The following is a 26,710-nucleotide window of genomic DNA, read 5'->3' as shown; positions in this document are numbered from 1 at the left end:
TTCAGTATTGGTTACTCCAAGTTAAGTGTGCAAAGGCTGCAGCTTAAATTACTTTTAAGTTGCTAGAATAACAGTACTGTGTCATATCAAATATGGTGCAGATCGAAGCATATTTTAATTGTATAACACCCTGCCTTATGGGCAGCCTGATCCCGTCTGGAAATATGTGCCACTGTGTTAAGAATCAATCCTACGAACTGTTATTAAGATTGCGGCCAGAAGAATTAAACAAATAATAAATGTGTGCCATCAAATCAAGTCCAGCATATGGCAACACCTTCCAGGGTTTGCTAGCTAGAGAGTCCTTAGAAGTAGTTTACCATTCCCTTTTTCTGGGGGAACTCTGGGACGGTGCAGCTTGCCCAAGGCTACACATGCTAACTTTCCTCCTGAAAGGAACAGGTGGGAATTGAACTTCACAACTTCTGGGTCTAAAGCCAGATGCCATTCATGAAAGGGCTATCTCATGCAAGAGACTAAAGTTACAGCAACCTTGCTGAGCCACTGCCATGTACACATTTGTAATGGATGGCCAGAGTAGATAGTATTGGTCCCCTGTTTGTGGACTAAGAACATTCACCCTTTGCTTCTCCTTCCACTCTCCAATAGGTAATCAGCACAGAGAGCCAAAGAATGTAATTTCACTGGTCTGAGATTAAAATTAAGACCATGGAGGGCTACAATGGAGGAGGGGAGGAAAATCCCAAATCCAGTTGTCTGAGTATGGAAGTTTGTCATTGTAATGGTTTGAGTGCATTAGCTAATTCCTAATGTATATAAGAATATTATAGTGATTGGCTTTATTATATAGGAGTGTAGTAGAGCCATATCCTACTAGAGACTAGATACATTATCTAAGGAATTCAAGTGCATTCTGCAAAAGAAATGTTAACTCATCATAGCCACAGTTACAGTATCATTTTCTTCCATGACTAGCATAGCCATTGCAATATAATTCCCTTGAACGCTGCCTGGACACTGTGCTGGGACGGATGAGGGACAATAGACTGAAGCTGAACAAGGACAAGATGGAAGTCTTGCAGGTTGGTGCCCCTAATGTCTGTGGTTTAGGGGCCTCCCTCTAAGGATGAGGTTTGAAATCTGGGTGTACTTTTGTACCCAGCACTATCAATGGAGTCCCATGCAGTGTCTGTGGTACATTCTGCTTTGTCCACCTGAGACAGATTGTCCAGCTGCATCCTCACCTTGACACCAGGTCCTTCACCGTGCTGGTCCATGCAATGGTAATCTCAAGATCAGACTACTGTAATGCTCTCTACATGGGGCTGCCCACGAGGCTGCTATGGAAATTTCAGCAGGTCCAGAATATGGTGGCCGGATTACTGGGCGGAGTAAATAAATGCCATCATATTTCCCCTATTCTGACTGCCTTGCATTGGCTGCCTGTTTGTTTCTGTGCCAGCTTCATGGTGATGATGTTGACATACAAAGCCCTAAATGGTTTGGCACCTCTGTATCTGGCAGAACATTTTATTCCAGTGAGATCTGCCTGAACAACTTGATCTTCCCAGGCAGGGTGGCTGAGAACATTGACCCAAAAAGAGGCCCAGAAAGACCAGAAAATGGGCCTTCTTTGTGGTTGCTCCCCACCTTTGGAATGTGTGCTGTTTTACTATGTTGTCAACCACCCAGAGTGGCCTTGGTAGCCTGATGGGTGATATAGAAATGTAAAAAATAAATGCATGCCTACTAGAGATGGGGATATTCATATTTGTAAACAAATACAAATATCCCTGTCCCAGCTGGACCTAATGAGGGTCTGGTCCCTGAGACCAGCCCATCCACTCATGCATCTTGGTACTGAGAAGGTCCTGCTCTTCCTGCCAATAGCACCAAGAGCTCCGCTGTCACCCTGCTTGGCAGGGTGGGAGGTTGAATCTGAGAAGGGAGACAGCAGAGCTCCTTCCATCATTGGTGGAAAGAGCAGGACCCTCATAGCTCCGGGACTCATGAGTGGACAGGCTGGTCCAAGGGGCTAGACCCTCATTAGGTCCAGCTGGGACAGGGATATTCATACCCATTTACAAATATGAACATCCCCAGCTCTAATACATACATACACACACACACACACACACGCACACACACACACACACACACACACACATACATACATACATGCACGCACGCAAGCAAGCAAGCAAGCAAGCAAACAAACAAACAAACAAACAAACAACAGAAGTAGCAAGCATTGTGGTCCTCTGTCTACCTACCTATCTACCTATTTCAGATGATACTGGGATTCAGTTTCTATATGTCTTGGTATAACCAGTGGTGCAGGCAAATAGAAGTATCTTTTATATAAATACAACACGTGCATTTAATGTACCTTTTACTGTTTATCTTATCTTTAGTCATTGGTGGAGCCTTAAGCCTGGTAGAAATTTCTACTTCACATGACTACCCCAACCCCTCCCTTTAAGTCATTTGTCTTGGTTTTAAAAGAACCCATTTGTTTATGCTGGCAAAAGTGATCAGGGATCATGTTGTCACATAGAATTAGCTCACTCTCTGGGTCAGTGCATTGAAATCTACTGGGATTTGTTCAATAGAAACCCCCAGAAATGAATATGTAGACTAAAGGCTTAACTCATAAGCACCACAAGAACTTGGTAGGAAAAGCCAAGGAAATAATTTTCAACAAGTTAATTGAAATCTTCATAGGCTTAACCATTCAGGGACACTGCAGAACAATAATTCCTTGTGAAAAGCCCTTATAATATTTTTCCCCTCAGCCGCCAGGCTAAAACTCAATACTAGGTTTTAGACTATTTCATTATGGTTTAAGACATCCACATTAAAGAAAACATATTTTAGTTTGCTCTGTGAACACTTACAGCACTTTTTATGCTACCTCTTCGCCACATTGAGAAGAGTTTTTCTTTTTTTTTTAAAGTGACTTTTGGTAAAATATAGTATTGTACATGATACAATATTAACAGAGAATGGTACTTGAACTGATCTGATGCATATGACCTTTAGTCTTCCATACTAGTGAGACAGCATATGGTTCCTTGAGATTCTTACAGACATTGGTATCATAATTATTACTTCCAACATCATGGTGGAATCCATTGCTCAAAAAAGCACTTCTTGGAGCTCAAACCATAATATTTTGATTGGAAATTAATTGTCAGACATTCTGGTGCTTCATCTGTTAACGAACATGGTATGATGTGCAGCTACCACAGGTACCAATTGCATAATGTTTGTAACACCACTACTGGCAAGGAACCAATGCAGGCTTGCCCTGTTCTATGAAATGTTACGTGTTTTGTTAAAAGAAGCAGTTAAATGTTAAGAATCCAATCCCGAAAACAGAAAATACTGTTTCCTACTGAGAGCACATCCAAGAAATATACCACTGATGGAATTAATTACCATTGCTAGCAAATACTCATAGAGTTTCAAAACAATGAAATGTGAAATGACCATTACTGAAATTAGAATGAAAAATACATTTATAAATTTGACCGCAAGAAGTCCCAAAGTACACATTTTCAGGACTCCTATGACAGCCAGGAATTCATTGCTGCCATTAAAATGGAAGTCCTGTACTCAATTCCCCATCCCTCCCCCTAACATATATTTCATTTATCTATTTAAAATGCTTTTACCCTGCTTTTTTTCCTTTAAAAGGACCCAAGGAAGTTTACATAATTAAAAGACAATATTTAAAGTTAAAACAGTCAGTATACAAATACTAAAAAGGATCAAGCAGTAAAGACAGTAAAGAAAAGCAATACCAAAACATATTCAAAACAGTAAGGCACAATGATCCATTCAAAAACCCCACTCACTGGGGGGAAGCTTGTCCCAAGAGAAAAGGTCTTCATCTGGTTGCAGAAGGACAGCAAAGATGGGGACAGCCTGGCCTCATGTGGGAGGGAGTTCCAAGGTTTAGGGGAAGCGACAGAAAAGGCCCTGGCCCATGTCTCCAACAAATATACCTGTGAAGTTGGTGGACCTGAGAGAAACGCCTCTCCAGATGATCTTAATACCTGAGTAGACTCATAAAGGGAAATGCAGTCCTGGAGATAGCTTGGATCCAAGCTGTTTAGGGCTTTATAGGTTAGAACCAGCACTTTTGAATTGTGCCCAGAAATGGATAAGCAGCCAGTGGAACTGCTATAACAAGGGGAGTTATGTGATCCCTCTGACCATCCCTAGTTAGCAATCTGGGTGCTATGTTTTGGACTCACTGAAATTTCCAGATACTTTCCAGAGGCAGCCCTGTATAGAGCACCTTACAGCAATCCAGCTGGCATGTAACTAAGGCATGTGCCACTATGGCCACATCAAACCTCTCCAGGAATGGGTGCAGCTGGCACACTAGTTTTAATTGTGCAAATGCATACCTGACTACTGCTGAAACCTGGGCATCCAGGTTAAAACTGTGGTACTTCAGTCAAGACTCTGCTCATGACCTGAGTTGAATCTCAATGGGGTCAGGTAGCTGGCTCGAGTTTGACTCAGCCTTCCAACCTTCTGAAGTTGGTAAATTGAGTACCCAGCTCACTGGGGGTGGGGGGGCACTGTGTAGCCTGCATAATTAAATTGTAAAGTGCCCAGCAAGTGCTTTAAGTCCTATGGGGTGGTATCTAAGCAGCACACTTTGCTAAAACTTTAGTTTTCACATCATGATTGCTGGAAGAATCTTCCGGAAACACAATCTCTTGCACCCTCTATCACAAAATGCCTAATAGACAAAGACAGGAGAAATATCAGGAAACAAGGAGGGAAAAAACCTTGTTTTTCCTCTGGCTCAGATTTGTACCTTAAAAACAATTGCAAGGAAAGGCTACTCAGAGAACCCTTATCAGGCAGAACTGTGGGAGTCATAAGGCAACAGATTCTGCCAAAGAGGGAGTTTATGCCACACAAAGAGCAAAATAGAAAAGTGAATGCTCTTAGGATCCTAAACAAAATAGACAGCAATTCTTCAATTAAAGCTAGTCAGAGAGTTTGACTATGGAACAGATTTCTATCAAAGGGTCTATTTCATTGACCTAGACATGAATGAAAAGGGAGACCTTTTTGGAAATGTCTAAACGTTTACTAGATGATGCAGGTTTGCAACTTAATTAGGTGCTTAGGACAAAAGAGGTGCGTAGGACGACAGAATAGGTGCCCTGCAAAAGCAGCTGAAAAAATTCCATTCAAATTGTGGAGAGGATACGAGCCTCATTTAGGATGTCTGAGAGTATTTTGCTGTAAAGCTTAGGTGTTTATGCCAAAAGCCAAGAAGTAAATGGGACAAAAGTTGTGAGTGTGGAGTTCTAGGAGCCCTGTGGTGCAGTGGTTAAACTGCTATACTGCATCCAAAACTGTGCTCATGACCTGGGGTTTATTCTGAGGTTAGTAAAATGAGTACCCAGCTCACTGGTGGGGGGGGGGCAAAGTGCATAATTAACTTGTAAACCACCAGAGAGTGCTTTAAGTGCTATGGGGCAGTATATAAGCAGCACACTGCTTTTTTTTCTTTCTTTTTTTCTTCTTTTTTGGTGGACTATACTGCAAAAGGGAAAGCCTAAAGGAATTTGAGTCTTCTCAATGTGGGGGAAGTGAGTGTGTATTCAGTAGCCTGGTTTGATGAGAGGAAGAATCAGAATGCAGCAGAGCCAAGGCTGTCTAACAGGACAGAGAGATATGTGTTTCCTGAGAGATGGTGTGTTAGGCTATAAAAGACAGTGAGGTGCAAGAGAGTGTTGATCATAACATATATTTTTACCCTAACACTAAGGTCATCTATCACATTTTACCTACATTGGTATTTACAATTCTGAAATTATTTTCAATCACAGTTGTAACCTGCCGTGTGCAAATCTAAATCCTGGAATCCCCTTGGTGTTAGTTCCAGGCTTACGTAACTTGCAATGGTCAATTGCAGCTACAGTGGGGTCTTGACTTGAGAACTTAATCCGTATTGGAAGGCGGTTCTCAAGTCAAAAAGTCTCTAAGTCAAGTCTCCATTGACCTACAGTGCATTGAAAACTGATTAATCCCGTAACAGGCCGTTTTTGTTTCATTTTGGGTTTTTTCTGGTCTGTAAGTCAAATCTCAGTCTGCAAGTCAAACCTAAATTTTCCGGCCAGAGAAGTCTGTAACTCAAAAAGTCTGTAAGTCAAGCCATCTGTAAGTCAAGGGTCCACTGTAATTGATTTGGTGACAGCAATCCGAGTGCCATAGTTGGGCATATGGCTAGGCATGCAATGGAGAGTGCCCTGGAACTTCAATAATTAGCCACAATTCGTTGTGGCAGGTTATAAAAATTCTACATGAACAGCAATAGGATTCTTGCCACAATTCACAACACACAATATCTATTTGAATTCCCCCCCCTTGATTCCATTATTATTACAGTATGAGAATTATAGTACAGTAGTCATGGTAATTTGCATTGTATTTTTTCCCAGGGTTTTTTTTTCCAGTTACCTCACAGAAACTAAGTTCCTGAAAGAGTCTATATTCCATTTGCCTGTAGGTTTGGCAAACCTTAAAATTTAATATGCCAAACTTGAATCAGACCGTTCCTACACAGGGTTTTCTAATTTCACCACTGGCAAAATGGTCACCATGTTTCAAGGGCCTTTCTAGATAACCTTTTCACACTGTAACTTTGGCACTGTTGCTCATTTTTTGTATGGTATCCACATGTCAGTTTTGCAAGGAAAGACCTCACCTGCATCCTTTCACAAAGAAAAAGTGGCAGACACCTGGAATACTTCATCTTCTTCCATGTAACCATGTCCAACCATTATGTGAGCTTTCTTTTTTCAAATTTATATTTTTCATTGCCACATGCACTCTTTCTCCTGCACTGGAGCATGCATCTCCCCGAATTCACACCTTTGTTTTAAAAGCAGCAAGTGGACTATCTACCCACAGCAGGACCACATAGCCACCAGCACTGTGTGAGAATAGAACATTAGACTACTGATGGTGGGTTGGGAAGTAATAGTACAGCATTAATTATAACATCAAATTATCTGTCATCTGGAAAGACCCTGCATTGCTTGTTGATATCAAAAGAAATCTTATTATCACCCAGTAGTAAAGGTTTCAAGATGCACCTAAGGATCTAGGGCAAAGCATTTCTTTTAGATGTAAGTTAGCAGAGTATAGTATCACACAAGTGAACACAGCACAGTGGAAACCACACATGGACTTTTTAGCCATGCAGTAACTTACTGGATGACAAATATCTCCTTGCGTCTAAAGAAAAAGGAGGAATATCTGGAAACAAAATCCATTCACAGTTAAGTATTCAGACAGAGACCAGCATTCTTAGTCAGATCAATGTTGCCTACGTCAATGTGCAGACAGTGAGATAAGTGGTTGCTTTAAAATGCATATTTAAATCAAAATGTTATGGGTATATAAATTTTTCCTATCCATTTCCTCTAGTGAATATCTTCAGTATTATTATTATGACCAATTTATTAGTGGCAGGAACATTAACTATTTATATTAAGGAACATTTATCAGTCCTCTAGATAAAACAGATCAACAACCAAGTCTCTCCTAGTCACCTATAGTTTGTAGTACTAAGACTTATTTGACAAGGTTGCGTAAGCTATTCATTTGTGACTTAACTCATATATTACATTGTCTGCCAGTTGCTCATGGGTAACCCACCAGCGGAATATGGCTATAACTGCTTTTGTCCATCTTATGTTTCCCAGCAACTGATATACCAAGATAATATAAAGCAATCCTGATTAGTAGCTGTTAATGGGCCTATAATTGATTTAGTTCCACTGAAATGCATGGATTGAGCTCAGTTTATACAGTATTCAGTTCTCAAGCACAGATTCATCTTCTCAGGTGGTACTCTGTCTTCCAGTGTGTTAGTATAAACATGAATAATCATGCCTTCTAGATGTGTCTTTGTTCTTTTGCCAAGCATCATGTGAAAGCAAATGTTAAAAATTTTAAAAGGGCATTCTCCCAAGCTGAGGCATTCTCTGCCAAAGAAGACTAGGCAGACTCCTTTCTGGTTGATATTCTGAAAGTAGGAAGTGATCATTTTATTCAGAGTTTCAAAAACTGAGTGACTCTGTGAAAGGAGCTTTTCTACTTTCTTGAGCCAGACAGGAGCAATTCCCTGGCAAACAGAAGGATCGCTTTAAGACAGATCACTCCCATTAAAGCAACCCTTTCTGGTGCAATCAGGCACAAAAGCTTGTACAGCCATCTTGATTCCATCCTGTTCTTAAATTTCTTTTTAACTCATCAGTGTTTTAGTACTATAATTTGTTTTAGTTGTACACTGAGCATGGTAGATCTTGATACACACTTGCTTTTATCTCGTTTTTACCTGTACAGATTTTTAATTTTATCAAACAAGCAAACAGCTTATGTTAAAAACACATCCAAAGCTTCACTGAGTTACAGACTGGGATATAGTAAATTCTAAAATTTTAAGTGGTAATTAGTATGAGCAATGCTCATACTGCTTGCTATTTCTGTTGAGGAGGATGAGTATGAGCTGTTAAAAAAAAGATCTCAAGCAAATCCTGAACTGTTTTTGTAAATGATTAAAACTGTCTTCATATTATTTCATCTTACAGCTATCATACCCATATCCTGCTTCTTCATTCCCCTTGCCCCTATTTTCCCCTCAAAATCATGTGAAGTTAGGCAGAAAGAACAGTTCATTCAACATCCAGTGAACTTTATGGCTTCCTGAATTTTACCAGGTTTCCCTGGTCCAAAAGCAATAAACTATTCACTATACCACACTGGGTTTAATGTGGATAAGATTATTGAAACGTAGTCACAGAGTGGCATATTATAGAACATCTCTGAGTCAATGTGAACACCAGTAACACATTCTCAGAATATTAAGAGTGCATATTTTATTCTGCCCACCCAGCCCATTCTACATCAGAGATATTACTTTTGTAATTAAAAATCATGTAGCAAATGTTCTAGGCAGGATTATACAATGATTTGCATTTTGGCTTTGCTCCATGGTGAGGAAGAGCACATCATTATCTGAATTCCTGAGAGAAATGTCTGGAGGTCAGCTTTTGAAAGAGGATCGTTGTGACCTGTGTAAATAAGAACACCACAAACACTTCCAAATAAGTAAAAGGTCACTATGGGGTCATTGCTCAGATCTCCAGACCTACTGTTTTGTCAAAGGAGTATGCTTACCGTGTAAATCTTTCATCCTTCATTTCCAGGTCTGCCACTGTGATCAACTGATCTAGTTTGAATTTTGTGTCAATAATTTCTGCATCTCGTGGAGAATATGTGCCTCCTTCCTTTTGCTTTTGCCGAATTCTAAGCCAAAGACCACAAGAAGAATGAAAGAATGAACTACATGAACTTCTGGAAAGAAAGACATAGTCAGTATTTCAAGGAACTAATAGTAGGGAAACAAAAAAAAAAACAAAAAAAACAGAATGGAAGTTGGTATGTGCTATCAGATTGGAAACAATTTATACATAGAAAACCCTAATAGGGCTTTCAAGGTAAGTGTGATGTTTCAAGGAGTGGTTTTACTGGTTCAACACCCCCAGTAAGTTTCCATGGCAGAGCTGGCATTTGAACTCAGGTCTCCTGAGTCCTAGTTTATCACTCTATCTACTACATCAAACTAGGTATAGAATGGAAGTACCAGTATATAATCTGTTTCCCAACATTTTGATGGAAACTGTAGCCATTCTCCTCCCTGGCATCACTCTACTAGCTTGCAGTCCAAATTAAGATTGTGTTTATTGGCCAGGATCCTATCCATCAAAATATGTGCAGTAGACAGTAGTGTGAGTGGCCTGATATGCTTGATGCTCATTTGAGTACTACTGGAGCAAGATTAACTAACACCCCCCCTTTTAAAGTCATAATTACTGTTTCAAAGAGCAAGTTGTAAGGAAACTATAAAAATAAGATGGAAACTCCAAATATAGAAGTGCCATGTATAATCTGAGGGTTTTTTTGGCCATCCTGAGAAATGGGAAGTCAAAATTTTGTGTGAGAGAACTTGCATATCCAGTAAGATTTGGTCAGACAAGATTGTTTGAGATAATACATAGCTTGGCTATAGCTAGCAAATATGTAATAAATCTCATCCACCTACATCTAGATTGGGGTTACCCCAGTTAGTTGTGGATCAGCTGACTGGAAACTTAGAAATAATTTTGCCTTGATTGGCCATGAATGGGAATTGTTTGTTTGTAGCCTTCCCTGGGGTACCATCTTGCACTCAGATGATTGTAGTTATGATTATAGTTATCATAATGTCGGCAGGTGGAAGGGAAGACTGAGGCCCATAAAAGGAAGAGTTAGTGCCCTCTTCTTCTTTGGTGGACACAAATTTGTGGGACTAGCACAATGGTGTAATATCATCTCCAAAATCTTAGTAACAAATTCATATGCTAATTTCTCCTTAATTTTAATGCAGATGAAGACCTAGGGCTGAAATCCTGTTCATTCAAATGATTGTTTTATGTCCTCTAGGATAATTCAGCAGAAACAAACAGCAAAAGTGCATACCTTGCAAAAGCATAAATGGCAGCCACAAGAAGAATTACAGAGAGTATACACAAAGTTACTGCAAGTATTATTTCTACAGCTCTTTCAGACAGTCCATCACCTGTAACACAAAGTGGTTATTATGTTGAAGACAAATTTAATATCTGAAAGCTGCAGGGTATGGTTTACTTTTGCAAATATATTTTATGCAAAAGTGATTCTACTGAACTTCTCTAAAGATCTAACTTCATAGAATTAAGAAAGACCAAAAACAGGGAATTATTTTCTAAAAAGGGATATTCTATAGCTAAGATGAGAACCACAGTGTTCCCAGTACCATGTTAATTACTCTAGTGGTGTAACTATGCCAATTCCTCAAAGCTGCTTATGGACAAAAACTAGTATACTTAACTAAGTACATCACTACTGAAAACATACATGTCTTGTAAACCAAGTTGCTGCATACTAGTATTAGTACACTAGCATTAGAGCTGAGTCCTGAACACAGTTCCAGCACATGCACACCAGCACCATATGTAGGCTAAAGCAAGTTCAGGTGCCCTAATATTTTCTCCCTTCTCTTTCTGATGCAAACTTTCCTCCTATAGCCCAGACCGCAAACAGCTGGTCAAAGAGAAAGGACTGGGGACAGCTCATTATGTACCACCTGAAGCCTTGCTTGAGAAGTTTTGAATCTTATAAAAAAATCCAGAGTCTTTGCAAGTGACTTCATCATTGTGTAATTTGTTCATATCCCATATAATTTATGAAGAGGAACTCATATGGGATACAGGTGCAGGCTTTCCAAGAGCAATGGCAATATAAGTTATTGAAATCTTCAATTTTGATGTGAATTGCATGCAAAGGAACTAGCAATTAGGAATATTTTATAGAATATAAACAGGTTTATAATTCTATAAAATGTTCTTTTTCCAACTATTTTGTTCTATTCTGTTGAAAACAATTGTAGAAACATCCACTTTACCTAAGGTTTTGATGGGGTCAGAGTAGTCTGAATCTGTAAATTGGCCTTTGATATTTGTAGCTCTGAACTTAAATCTGTAAAAGAAAATAATATAGATTAGGATCTATAGTAGGCCTGGCTGGTGATGTGCATATCAGTTGATGCAGTAGAATACAAACCATGCTGTATTTAGAAGCAGTCAGAATCAGGGATAATGGAATAAAGACATAGACATTTATGGGTCACCCATAAATTAAGGGTTCATCAAAATGCTACAAAATAAATATCCTAAATATCAGATGTTCCTTGCATGAGCACAGAAGGCAAGTTATATATGAATGCAGAAGGCATAGTATTAGGTTCCAGTTTCACTTAGCTTCCACACTTGCCCATTTATTGTGGGAGAGGCAGGACTTTATCATGATTTCTTCCATCTTTAGTGTGAGAAGCACAGTATCTATCGTAAACTGGATCAAACTTAAATTGCAATCAGCTTGAACTATGATGATGATATGATAAACAAATCTCTACATTTCTATTTAATTTTTTCATTAATTATTTTAATTCATTAGTTTCAGCATCATTCTATACAAATAATTTAGATAGATTGCATGAAAAAAATGTTTTTGCTTCCTTTTTCACAAGTTAGTTTAATATAAAATGCCCTGGATCCGTTCCAGTCAGGCTTCAGGCTGTGCCATGGTACGGTAATGGCATTGGTCACCCTGCTAGATGACCTACTGAGGGAGGCCAACAGGGGCAAAAAGTCCTTGTTGGTTCTCCTTGACATCTCAGCTGCCTTTGATACCGTCGACCATGGTATCCTCCTGGGGAGGCTCTCTGAGTTGGGGATCGGTGGTCTGGCTCTTCTCTGACTCTTGTCCTTCTTGGAGGACTGTTCTCAGAGAGTCCAGCTTGGTGAGAATGTTTCAGCCTCGTGGCTCCTCAATTGTGGGATCCCACAGGGTTCGATAATCTCTCCAATGCTGCTTAATATCTACATGAGGCCACTGGGGGGGTGTAACTAGGGGTGTGGTGCCTTCTGTCATCAGTATGCTGATGACACTCAGCTCTACATCTCCTTATTTAATTTTGTCAACTGATTTTTCCATCTCGGATTATGTTTGCTTGTTTTAGTTTTTTTTTTTAATTGATGTTTTTAATTCTATTGCTTTTTGGACTGTAAACCATCCAGAGTAGATGTATCTAGATGGGCGATATAAAAGCCAAATAAATAAATAAATAAATAAATAAATAAATAAATAAATAAATAAATAAATAATGCAAGAAAAATGCAAATGTTAGATCAGAGTAGATAAAACTCAAGGTAAAAACAGCTTGAATCAACAGCAAGCCAAATGAAATAACACATACACATTTATTGATGGACAGTGTATACTACATATAGGGTGTCAAGAAACTGGAAAATAGGAGGTCATGGTTGAAAAAAAGTCTTGTAGTTTGTGTATGGAACTAGTAGGCTAGGAGAAAGGGGAGAAAATGCTCATTAATTGAGGGACCACACGATCTGTCCCTTATCTCTATGAGAAAGGAAGCTCCAAGGGCAGAGCTTCTTCCTTGGTACTGAACTAATTAGCAAAGAATGGTTTCAATTGAAGAGAAGGGAAGGTGAGAAAACTTTCTCTCTTCTTTGAGAAGGTTTCAGGTGATTTGAAACCTGACTGGCACATTTCCTTGAAAGATCTAGAAATTGGAATGATGGATATAAAAAATGGAGAAATAAGTGACTTAGCTTAGCCTAGTATCTCAAAGGAAAACACTATGCTCATCTGCTGCTCCTTTTCCTGATTTGTACTCTGCATATGCTCAGAAACTATGCTGAAATTTTGCCAGAATGTATTAGCTAATTAAATTAAAGATAGCTTTCTTGTTTTCTTGTGGAATTGTTCTTGCCTCAGTTGTTTTTGTAGGTGGATGTGGTGGCACTGCGGGTTAAACCACAGAAGCCTCTGTGCTGCAGGGTCAGAAGACCAGCAGTCGTAAGATCGAATTCACGTGATGGAGTGAGCTCCTGTTGCTTTGTCCCAGCTCTTCGCCAACCTAGCAGTTCGAAAGCATGCAAATGCAAGTAGATAAGTAGGTACCACCTTGGTGGGAAGGTAACAGCATTCCATGCCTAAGTCGCGCTGGCCACGTGACAACAAAAACTGTCTTTGGACAAATGCTGGCTCTACAGCTTGGAAACGGGGATGAACACCGCCCCCTAGAGTCAGACACAATTGGACAATTTGTCAAGGGGAACCTTCACCTTTACCTTTACCTGTTATTTTTGCACAGCTGGAAAGTGCTTTGGATTCCCATCCTGTGAACAGTCTGGAACAGGATGTTCACAAGTGCAACTTTTACTGTGCTAGAGGAATGCCACCAGTGGGAATAGGCCATGTTCTTAATCCAGATAGCTGTATGTTACGGTTAGCCATAGCATTACCTGTCTGTCACAGCTGGGAGGGAAAATTTCAACCAATGAGAGGGCGGAGGGTGATGCAGAGGCGGGAGGAGCTGTGATATATAAGGTGTGTGTGAGGTGTGAGTGGGTCAGATAGGAGATAGGAGAGAGGAGAGAGGAGAGAGGAGAGAGGAGAGAGGAGAGAGGAGAGATGAGTGTCTGAGCTGCATTAAAGTAATCTTAGTGTCAGTGTGAAAGAGTCTGTGAGAGCTAGTGCCTGAGAAACAGTAATTGATTATTTCTTTAACAGTGATTTACCATTCCTTTCTTTTTGTATTCAATAAACCAAGTTTTTATTTTTAAAAGTTATACTGGCCTTCTGTATGATTTATTTTATAAGGAATGGTTGGTGGCAGTAAAGTGGAGTAAAGTGTTTTAAAGTGATGTGGCGACCTCCCTTTGTGAAGTGTGAGGGTGGCCGTTACACTGTAACTCTCACAAGCAGTTGGGTGATAGTATTTCTTAGGGAGTATAACAGCTTACCTGTGTACTGGTTTGCTTACTACCCATTTATGTAGTACAGTGTATTTGTAAACACAGAGATATTTATAAAGCACTGCAAGTCTCCATCTTTCTGGAAAAAAATTATAGCTCAGAGGAAAGGGAGGATAGATTTTTTTTAAAAAAACACTCTTTATTTTAGAAACTGATCTGACTGCTTTCTTTCTAATTTTTTTTGAAATGACAATACTGAATTGCCTTTCTCAAATGGCCGTTAAAGTACTAGCGAATATTTTTGTCCCACCTTATACATATTATGGATAATCTATTATACAGATATAAAATTATCATCATATACTTACAAATATTGTTTTCGGGGCTTCAGTGGGCCATTGCAAATTTTGTCTTCACTGCCTGGGGTCATACATGTACTATCAGCCCCTATTACATATACATCCTCTTTGCTGCTTAGTCCTTCATTTCCTTCTGTGCATGGAGGGTTTGGAAAGCCTTCATTTACAAAATAGGGCCTTGGCTTTTTGAAATAGGCATCGTACCATTTAGTTACATTCCCATCATGCTGAACTAGAGATAGAAAAGAGTTACATATTACACTCTGAGGATGTCACAAAATAAAACAGGACAGTCAAATAATTCCATGAATACATCCCACTAAATATAATACTGTATATACAGAAATGCAAACAATTTCACATATGGGAGAATGCGTCAGTTTTGGAACAATTGTGCTGACATACATGATTCCAGAAGACAAATAGTGTGGAATAGATTGAAATAGGAGTTCAATGAACAGTGAATATTTTGATGGGATTCCAGTGCCAGAATTTCTCAATTTCATTTATCTAAGAAGTGAAATGCCATGCCCTTCCCAGTATATGTCTTCATTTGGTGGTTCACAATATAAAACATCTATTTTTAAAGCTGGACAGTAAAAGATAAGAACACATTGTGAAAAAGACATTTTCTTTTTTCCCTTCAACTCCCTATCTCCAGCTACTATTTTTGCCCCTTCATTTGTTTGATGACTCCCAAAATAGTGGAAGTCAAAAAAGTATATATTTTTTCTTGATCCAGAGCATCTTTCCAGACCTGTAGCTAGAGATGAGTCACTGGGGCACTGACCCAGAGTGCAGAAATTTGCTCCTGGAAGGACATAAACCCAACCCTTAGTATTTGCTGCTGGAAGGTTGTGATTCTGCCTCCCTGAGCATATAGTTCCCAGCCACTCCTCCCTGGGAACAAGGAAATAAAAAACAGGCAGGGGTGCCATGAAAGCAACAGAACCCTTGCACATTAGACCAAGGCAATCCTCCTCTGTCCTCTTCCCTCGTGAATCAGTTGAATGGGACTCATGCTTAAAGCATAAGGCAATGAAACCCTAGACATCAAAATGGCTAGTTGTTGCTCTGCCTTTTCCTTTTAATTGCTTTTTTTGTCAGATAAGAAACTTGCACAGAACAACCATATTGATTTTGGAACCTTGTACGTTTTATTACAGGAGGTGTGCAAGTCTGTTACAACCCCAATGCTCTCTTGCAACTGGCAGCTGCTTTTCTTGGATTAAATCAAGGAAAGATTAATTAGTAATAGAAAAAAAATGCATGTGTTTATATCCAAGAGAAAAATCTATTGCATACCTCCTACTTCTGTAACAAGAATTTGTATTTTCTTGATCGGTCCATGATCATCATTATAGTAACAAACTGGCATATGAATAGTGATTGTAGTAGCAGTGACGAGTAGTGTTCCACTGGCATCATAAACTGGCATTGGCTTCTTACTAGGTCTTGGTGGTTCTGTTTAAAATAAATAAATGATCCAGTGCTATTTGTTAAATCCAATTGTTAGCATCATTTTCAACTTCCTTTTTGGTCAAGTTTTTTTTTTCTGAATTAAATGCCCACAATATTATTCTAATAAGCCAATCCTATGAGCCCACAAACCTGGATAATGCAGCACTGATATTGTAACAGCCATTCTGATCTAAGTAGCACAAATGAAAGGGGAGGAGCATTTTTCACAAGGAAAGATATGGATACCGTTCAAATCAGGCCCATTAAACTCCAAGTAGTAGAATGGAGCTATCTTAAAATATTGTGTGCTCCAACCCTGATATAATTACTTGGAAATAAGTCCTGGTATATTCAGTGGGACTCTTCAGTAGTAAATATAATTAGGATTGAAATCTGGGTGTGAAAGACAAAGTAATCTATTTAAAACTATTGCAACTTCTCCAGAACATACCATTATTTAGTTTAGAAGCTGCTGCACAATAAAGCTCGACATTTTAATGCAGATCTTAGCATGAATCAGTAATAGCAACAGTGGGAATGAAAATAACTGTTAAAAAAGCTCTGGGATACAGTATGTGTTTCACAGATCATGGATAAGCAAATGAAATTTCATTTTGTTTCTACATCTATGAACTATCTACATCTATGAACTATCTCATAAAACTATATATCAATATAGTGTGAGCCTACCTTTAATGTCTGTTGTGATCTTAAGTTGGATTTTTGGCCCTGCACCAGCACTATTGATTGCATATACCTAAATGAATGAATAAATGAAACATATTGTTAGGCTTCAGTCTCTTTATCCTAATCATGTATTTTAAGAGCTCCATTAATTTATTCGGTGCTTCACACTGCATGTATGCATATGTGTATGTGTATATTTATGCACACCCACACCCCCTTTAAAGGTCATGGGTGGAAAAAAAAAGAGTTTGGTTTTGAACATACTAATACTGACAGTAAAATCAGTGGTAAATATAAAGACAAAGTATTTGGAGTTTGGTTTAGAAATTAGTGGGGCATTCTTACGTGCATAAGTTCAAGATTGGTCCTAAGAAAGTTTGATCACCATTCTTTGTGATATTGTTTTTCAAATTAAATATAACAGAAGGAAAAATATAACTGGAAATTAGACTCAGGCATCAAGACATGAATCAGTGTACAGCTGCCTTATTTTGGACTAACCTAAAGTATTTGGACTCTTTTTCAGGTCAGTCCCACATGTCTAGAGCCACCTAGAGTGGTCTGGTGGTCCACATAGGCAGGATAGATATATATATATATATATATATATATATATATATATATATATATATATATATATATATATATATATATATATATATATATATATATATATATATATATATATATATATATATATATATATATATATATATATATATATATATATATATATATATATATATATATATAAAATAATAATAATAATAATAATAATAATAATAATAATAATAATAATAATAATAATAATAATAATAATAATAATGTGATACATTGCAGTAATCTGAACAGCAGGGTGTCAGAACATGAATTACTCTGACTAGATAGTCCCTATCTATTTAGGGTCATAGTTGGTTAATCAGCCCGAGAGACATCCCCAAACTATGAACCTCACCTCTAGAGAGAACACTACTCCTTCAAAATGGCCTGAATGCTACTGGACACATTTTGGTGTTCCATTGAACCCTAAAGATTCCTGGAATTTATCATTACAGCTAGTGGAACTAACTATTCCTTCAGTGCCCACAGACAGTAATCATAGTGAATTTCATTCAAATTAGCCAAAGGCCATTGAAGCATTGATTCAATACACAGAACCAATGACAAGTCAACAAAACAGCATCTTCATAACCATATATAACAAGTTCCAAAATGGCTAGAATTTAAAATATACAGTATATATACAAAAGACTCTTATAAAATAGAGAAGAACTCTATTTTTATACTGTCATCCTCAGTGACCTGAGGGACCTTTGCTATCCTAAATGGCCTTAGTCACCATACACTACTCAACGGGGTCTTTATTCATTTGATTAATCCAAACTTGCCTTAGCTTGATGGCTTGCCAGCCAAATTTGGCCACATTGTAAGTTGTAGTCTTATTTCTATCTTCTAGCAAGGTCTGGAAACAGCCCTTCCTGTCACCTCCATCCCTGTCCAAAATAATTGGATTGATGTAGCTTTCCCAGATCTGTTTGTAAATTTTGCAGTCCCAAAGTACATGCTCCAAGGTCTCTATACTTCCTTCACCGCATACACACAGCTGATTCAAATATGGAATTTTCTTATACCTGCCCTCCAAGATGGCAGAAGGCAACATGTCCATATGGATTAGCATAAATGCCCTTCTACTTTCAGAATTTTCAAGTTTGCTTACGTAAGGCATTGATGAGTTTCTATTGATACCGATGATATCCCTTATATGTGCTTTAACTCTATTCAGATAATGCTGCCTTTCTATGTGTAAGATCCTTTGTTTGATCAGACTTTTGGTTTGGTCGTAACTCATAGATATTAGATACTGGTGTGAGAATCCATAGTACCCCAATTTGTTCTCCAACAGTTCCATCCATGGGGAAACATAGTTGTCCTTTAATATCAAATGGGCGAGCCCAGAGTTAGTGTGGTTCTATTTTAACCAATATGACAGGACAATTATCCAAAGTCTAGCCTCTATAGTTACTAGTCCTGTTTCCAGACGAACCATTGCATTTGATGCACTGGTTGGCAGCAATGGTATGGCTTTTAAAAATGTAGTTTGAAGCTTTTCCATCGTGGATCTGTTTGCTACAATACTAAAAGGAGCACCGTAGGTCAATTGTGCCAAGGATTTTGCCATAAATAGTTTGATGGCTGCTATCACATTTCATCCCCCTTTGGTCCAAAAGAATTTTTTGTATTGCACTAGCACTTTTTTGTGCATTAGATACAACATACTTTATATGCAAGTTTTTCTTCTCATTTGTCTGAACAATAACACCGAAATATTTGTATTTTTCTACCTGTTCAATGTGGACTTGATTTAAATACTGGGTATGCCTCTTTGGTCTATTAGCAAAGGATATGACCTTTGTTTTATCATAACTTCTCTCCAATCGGTTTTGTTGGCAATATTTAGAAAGTGTCCTCATCATTCTCTTAAGTCCTATCGGTGTCCTTGAGAGAAGCACGGCATCGTCTGCATACAATAGTATCAATGTGTTTGCTTGCCAATTTAGGGGGATGATGTTTTGGAAGATTTAACTGCCCACAGACATTATTTCCATCTGACCTGGACTGATTGGCCTTCTCCTTGTCTAGTATCATACCTAATTACAGTTTTAGAACATTGGTTGCCTCAGCTGTATTATATTAAAAGGAGAGGTACAACTGAAGGAATGGTCAGTTCCACCAATTTTGATAATAAATTCCAAGAATATTTAGGGCTAAATGAAATGCCAGTGTGTGGTAGTGGCAAGAATGTTGGACTGCGATTTGGGAGATAGAATTTTTAAAAGAATTTCACTTTTACTAGACTTTTCCAGAATATTCTGAAATATTTTGTATGAGTATCCTACAAGGGATGAGCAGAATAATGGAGAAAGATCCAGTTTTAAGTCCTCTTTCATGCATGAAACTCACTGGGTGACTTTGGGCCAGTCAATCTCTCCCAGCTTGATCTACCACACAGATCTGTAATAAGGAAATGTACAAAACAGAGGAGAAGAGTCAAGGGTGGATATAAATGTGACTAATATATTGTAATTAGGAAATAAATTAATCCTCAGCAGCACTATCTGGCCATCCAAGTAGGAGTGGTGAGAGGGGCAAGGAAGGTTGAAATGCTGTGCCTTGTGATGAGCATCTCTTCCCTACATCAGAAGCCTTCAGACAGTAAACAGAATTTCCAGATACTTTCCAGCATTCTATAAAGAGACACATTGCTCAACTTACACTGATATTGTATGTATGTCCTCCTTTTAATCCATGAATAATAGCAGTGATGGACTTGTTTGTTCTGTCTATGACACTTAAATTATGTATCTGGAAGACAGTTGGGTCATCTTCTTTGTACACAATAGCCTGATATATTTGAATATTCCCGTTGAGTTCAGATGGAGGCATAAATGTCACTTGAAATTTCGTTACTTCATCAGGTATCTTCTGAAATGTTATGTTGTTAAGTGGGTCTTTGGGCACTGAAATAATGTTCAATAGTTCAGTTGATCTTCTATTCCAGTTTAATTAATGCATAAAGATTATATTTATGCATACTGTATATCTATTTTCTGTATCAGATATTATTAGACACTTGTGCATTGCTATTGCATAATAAAATGAAGCCAAAATAAAACACAGAAGCACTATATCCATTTGAAAATATTAAAAATGCTACAATACAGCAAGCTTTTAAAAAGACAAGATCTACTTTTCCAAATTAATCAGAACAGTAAGTCTTAACCAATCAAGATAATAAATCTTTGAAAACCTGCTTTATATTTGTGTGTTAGCAAGGGCCCGAGCCTCATCAAAACTCATGCCTCTTTTGCACAGAAGGTCCTGAGTTCTATTCCTGAGATTAATCATCAAAATAATGATTTATTATGGGGATGATCTCTGGCAAAAGTATGGAAAACCTCTGCTAGTCAGAACAGATTCTATTGGACAAGAGGCAAGATGGACAAACAGTCTGACCTCACAAATAAGGCAGCTTTTAATGTTCCCAATTCAATAGATTTGTGTATGTCGTAATAAAACAATGGCTTGCTCTAATGCAGTTAAAATACCCAGTCCCCAGAATGGAGACAGAACCATCAAATCTTGCTACCCGACAGAGATATTTTCCCGCTAAGTCCTTATTTTAGAGGTTTTGAAACCAGAACAGAATTTCACCAGATCTTTTAACGTCAATGGCCAACAACAGTGTGTACGTACTCTTCCCTATAACTGATGTCTGAGTGCCTTGCTTATATTGGTGGGACACATTTATTAATAGGAGTGAGATGATTTTAAAAATGACATAGTAGGTAGATGTTCTGGTCTTTATCACCATGGTGGGGAAAAAGCTATATCATGCTAGCCTATATGTCTTAAACTCCATCATGATAGTAAGTTTTATTTTAAATTAATGAAAATGTTAGTTTAGTATTCCTTTTCTGAACAGAAGAAAAGCCATACTGAGAGGTTCAGCAGCCAGAGACTTTTAAAACTGTATGTAAAATTAATGTGATTTTGCTTTTTTTGGGGGGGGGGGAACACACTTAAGATATGTGCTTTAAAGTTCAAGATTTTAAAAATATGTTTCATACACTGGTTGTAGTCACTTTGCAGTTTTTAAGAGCTATGCCCTAAAAGGCAGCCTAAATCATTTAAATAAAATAATACAGTAAAATACACTGACCTACCTGCTTCAAAAGTAGAAACAATAACTGAAGGGCTTGCCTTGCCTTCAGTATGTGCGGCATGTATATCTCCTGTAAAAGCAGTGACCACTACAGAATACCTTGTAAACGCCCTTAACCCAGTGATAACAAGGATTTTATCTTCATCATTTGTTTTCACGAATGAAGCCTTATAATCATCTGTATCCACCTGCAGAAAGCAACAAAGAGGCAGGGGATATTTATTTCTGTATTCGTGATATCAATGGGTGGTATCTTGCTGAATGGAAAACTAGTTTAGCAGAACTGGTTATCCACTGATGCAAAATAGGAGTGGGTGGGTGAGTTAGGGAATAATATCAACATACACACCATGCATAATGGCATTGTCATGCTTTTTATCTCAGTAGCAGTGCTATAAATATTCTGCAGATTTTGTTCGTGGACAATGGCATTCCTTTGGATAGTCCTTAATTGGGCTCTAAGGATACTCCGGAGGATCAGTATTGCACATGGATGATTATAACCTTACCAATATAGAAATCTCATGTAATTTTCTAGAGATTTGAATGTAAGAATAATTTTATAACTCAAGTTACTGTAGATGTGCTCAGAATTTCATTCTGTTTAAACACTATATGATATATCAGAAGCATGACATACTCAAAATTCAAATTGGCTTTTTATCTGTTGTAATGGATAAACAATAAATCATAGTACAGAAATGTGCTTCTTGATTTCCTTTGCAGGGCCACAATGAAGGTCACAATACAGCCTGCAAACTAGGCTTCTTATATGTCTTATCATAGCAAGAACTTAAATTCAGTGTTTTAAAATTGTCTGTTTACATGGCTGAGTAAATATTTATATATTTTATGAATAAATATTTGCACAAAGAATTTACACATTGTATGAATAATAGTTCCTAACAGTATGACCTTATGAAACTTGGGCTTAGAAGGCTGAATTATGAACAAAATAAACATATAGCATTCATAGTAGATCATTGTGTGGATTTTTTTAAAATGCCCAGTTATATGGTGGTGGAAAACTGATCCCATGCCACTTTTAAAAGAAACATGTATAGGCTAGCTTACATTGTTGGATATATGAACTATAGTGCCTTGCATTTCCAAAGCCAGTATCTGTAGATAGACGCCACACAACTTGACCCATTGTGCTTGAACAGGATGGATTCTGTCCTAGTATTACAAGGAGTGGGTGCAACAGCAGAGGAACTAGACAGTAGGCAGAATGCTTATGTTCTCAGAAAGGCAAGTTGTCTTAAATTAACATACGATAAAGCACTACAAGGCACTACATTCTCTAAAACAGCAGCGCTTTATAATTACATACAAAATCTACATGCTCCTATCCTCATATTCTAACTTTGTTTTTCTATTGCACAATAGAAAATAAGCTTGCAGATCTCTACAGCAGCAGAATCAAAGCTGTATTGTGCACAGCTGCTCACACACTAAAAACATTCAAGAGTACATATTCTTTGACAAATGTGCCTTAGTATCCCCACTGACAGTGAAAGTCAACTGAAGATTCTGATGTGCTAAACAGGCACTCATTTTGTTGGGGGACCATCAAAATATGAAGTATTTTGTTTTCCTACATTAAAAAAAACCCTATGTTTAACATAGATGCATCAATCTACAATACCTTCACACTTGTATATTTATTCACAATGACTATTAGTGACTTTAACTTGTGTACTACAAATAACTATTGTGAACTGGCAATTCATTTCAAAAAGGCACACATTAAGGCTATTGGATTTATCAACTGCTCTTTCCCCTAAGGAAAAGGAAAAGGGATTTGAGCAAATATGTGCAGTTTGAGAAACAGTACACTTTTAATGCGACGTTGTGTTTAGATGAAGACATTTTCAGTCCCATCTCAGGGATGTCCTGCAGCAAACAAACATAGTGGGTGGCCCAGGCTAACCTGAAAATAGTTATGGCAAATTAAAGTAGAATGTAGCTGTAAAATGGCCTATATATAGAAAAACACAAATAACTACTGAAATCCTATTGCCAGAAGTTATGCTATATAATGCTAATGATACCACCAACCCCAATGATTTCTCAGAAATTAAAAGTTCCCAATTCCACATCCTTGGAAGCCCTTTTGTTGTGGGGAAGCAGTTGGGAAGTATGGGATAGGGAGAGAGTCTTTAATTTCCAAAAATTACTGGTGGCAAATGATTTTACTGAAATAGATGATTTTTGGAAATTAAAGACTTCCCTCTATCCCATAGTTCCCAATTGCTTCCTCATGACAAAAGGGAGCCCAAGGGAATCTCAGAACCTTCAAGGGAAGAGGAATCAGAAAAAAAAATAAGTTCCAAAACATTGCCATGACTGGTGACATCACCAGCTTTATGTGGCATAATTTGCATAACAGGATTTCAGCTCATAAGTAATATGCTCAGGACACACACATAGCTTAGCATTTTAGCTAATCACAGTAAAGAATAAGGAGAATGGGCCAGTTTATTAGACACAGATTAATGGAGAATCAAAGCAGTTAAAACCAGTCAATATAAAGAATAAAAATAACTGTAATTATAGCTTTTTTAAAACTTGGGTCCTTTGGGGGGAAAAGGTGGGATAGAAATATTATAAATATATAATTAATAAATAAACTTACATTTACAATTCCATTATGACAATTTTTAGCATTAGTATTAAAAATAACTAATGGCCATAAGGATAAAATAAAAATAACAGAAACAATCAGATTCCTCTGATACAGTCTTCAAGCTGTGTAGGGAGGTGGGGTTTTGTTTGTTTGTTTGTTTGTTTGTTGAGGTGTTATGCTGCTGCTGGGACTAGCAGCTCAAAGTGATTTCTCTCCCTTCACTCTGTGCTACCCATGCCATATCTTGTGCAACAGGGACTGGAAAGGAAGACATTGGATGAATTACACTGACACCCACATCCTGCCTTGCTCCAAATGACATGAGGTGAGGCTGAGGAGCCTAACGCCGAGGGAGGCCCGGAAAGAAAAGACAAGAAATCGGGCCTTCTCGGCGGTGGCTCCTCGCCTCTGGAATAACCTCCCTCCTAACATTTGCGCGGCTCCCTCGCTGGGCATTTTCAAAAAACAACTAAAAACATTGATGTTTCGGCAGGCCTTCCCCTTTGTCAGTTCCTGACCCCCTTTTCCTTCTTCTCCCAGTGTTTGTCCCATCTTCTGAAAGTCCTCCTTATGTAAATTGTTTTTAATCATATTGTTGTTGTTTATGCTGGTGTAAGCCGCCTAGAGTAGTCTTAATTGATTAGATAGGCGGGATATAAATAAATAAATAAATAAATAAATAAATAAATAAATGAATGAATGAATGAATGAATGAATGAATGAATGAATGAATGAATAAATAAATAAATAAATAAATAAATAAATAAATAAATAAATAAATAAATAAATAAATAAATAAATAAATAAATAAATAAATAAATAAATGATGGATCCAAGTGCAGGGGCTAGCTCTCTCTGCCAGTCTCCCCCCCCCACTTCCTGGCTTTCTGGTGTAAAATACACATACAGGCACCTTTGTATGGCACTGATGGTAGGTATTAGATGGAAATGGCTGCCAAGATTTAAAGCATGTAATAATCTATTTTTTCCTCCTGCAAAATCTGTCACTCACCCTGTGATTTGTACCCATGTCTGCAGACCCCGAGAGGCGTAACATTTCTCTGACATTTCATTGGCAGCCTGAGGCAACCCTAACGAAAGGCTATCTGGATCACGCCTCTGGGATATTAATGTATTTCATCTTCTAATGACTGTCTCTTGGTATAGTTTGACCCCCCAATGTCTGGTACCAAATCTTCAGGAAACAAGAGGAAATGTGCACATTTAGACATGAATATTTTGTTGGGGTTTATTTGTGTGTTTCCAATATAGTTATTAGACTTGTTATCTAAATGCGGTCTGTCTAATTTGACATATAAAAGTTCCTCTTGTTCCAATGATATTTGTTGCTGTTTTTTTTATTTTATTAGCTCCAGTATAGGGAATCAACCTATTCTGAAGAAATATATGAACATGAAAGAACCATGTCCCCAATATGTTCAGGTTTGTTGCCTAATAAGGGGTTCTCATGACTATTATGTTCCAATTATGACATTAGATATCTGCTCTGTTACATTTTGACCTAAGCGTAAAACACTGCACTACATGGACAAGAACTAACCGATATTACTATATTGGAATGAAATATGGGACTGAACCATGAAAATAATGTTGCCCACATCAGCTACAACCAGTTAGCTGTAAAGACTGGACTTACATGGTCAAAGGAAAATGAGAAGAAAAAGTGAACTTACAGAACAATCCTATAGGGCTACTCAGAAGAAAATCTCACTGATTTCAATAAAACTTATTCTCAGTTAACTAAATATAGAACTGTAGCCTACATTTGTTATAGATCCATAACAGAAAGTATTTAAGAATTATTTGTAATGGAAAAGGTTTGCTTTATTTTTTAAAAAAACTTTTTAAATGATGCCTAGAAATCATATTTTCATTAACTGATGTACAAAAAAATAATGAATGTGGCAAAATACACTTGTTTGTAAAATCTGAAGTAGCAAGACACCATTTCTCAAGAGAGCCACAATATTTTATCCCAGGATTTTCAGTGAACAAACTGCATAATAGTTTTATTGGAGTTTGAGCGTCAACAGACCTTTCCACACCGGTAGCTACTGATCACATAGAAGCAATTTTTTAAAGTAAAATTGTGTTATCCATGAATTACACCAATAAAAAGGTTGGAATTTTCTTAAACTATATCTATATATTGTTTGGAAGTTTCGTTACAAATGTTAAATTCTGAGATTTAAAAGTTAAGTTTCAATCCAATATGCATCTATCCAGAAATAAATCTCATTAAGTTTAAGAGGGCTTAGTAAAGGTAAAGGTAAAGGTTCCCCTTGTCAATTTGTCCAGTCGTGTCCGACTCTAGGCGGTGGTGCTCATCTCTGTTTCTGACCCATAGAGCTAGAGTTTGTCTGCAGACAATCCTCCATCGGTCACGTGGCCAGCGTGACTAGACACGGAACGCCGTTTACCTTCCCACTGAAGTGGTACCTATTTATCTACTCACATGTTT

The 26,710-nt window shown here is 37.8% G+C and overlaps 1 protein-coding gene across 4 annotated transcripts in view; it reads right to left on the bottom strand.

Moving 5' to 3' along the window:
* PTPRQ (protein tyrosine phosphatase receptor type Q) overlaps window positions 1–26,710 on the bottom strand; it is a 149,786-nt gene that overhangs the window by 26,790 nt on the left and 96,286 nt on the right. For 3 of the 4 annotated variants that reach the window (XM_078376942.1, XM_078376943.1, XM_078376944.1), the window contains exons 46-53: window positions 21,601–21,787; window positions 20,150–20,394; window positions 16,880–16,946; window positions 16,034–16,192; window positions 14,738–14,960; window positions 11,489–11,562; window positions 10,525–10,624; window positions 9,184–9,312 (exon numbers count right to left, since the gene is read on the bottom strand). In XM_078376942.1, the coding sequence (XP_078233068.1) occupies window positions 9,184–9,312; window positions 10,525–10,624; window positions 11,489–11,562; window positions 14,738–14,960; window positions 16,034–16,192; window positions 16,880–16,946; window positions 20,150–20,394; window positions 21,601–21,787 (1,184 nt within the window). Of the gene's footprint in view, window positions 1–9,183; window positions 9,313–10,524; window positions 10,625–11,488; window positions 11,563–14,737; window positions 14,961–16,033; window positions 16,193–16,879; window positions 16,947–19,837; window positions 19,889–20,149; window positions 20,395–21,600; window positions 21,788–26,710 lie in introns of those variants that run through there. The other variant, XR_013537098.1, reaches the window with a different exon arrangement.

The sequence above is a fragment of the Pogona vitticeps genome, chromosome 5 (genome assembly GCF_051106095.1).
Source record: "Pogona vitticeps strain Pit_001003342236 chromosome 5, PviZW2.1, whole genome shotgun sequence".
NCBI lineage: Eukaryota > Metazoa > Chordata > Lepidosauria > Squamata > Agamidae > Pogona > Pogona vitticeps.
This window is presented reverse-complemented; position numbering and strand designations above follow the sequence as displayed.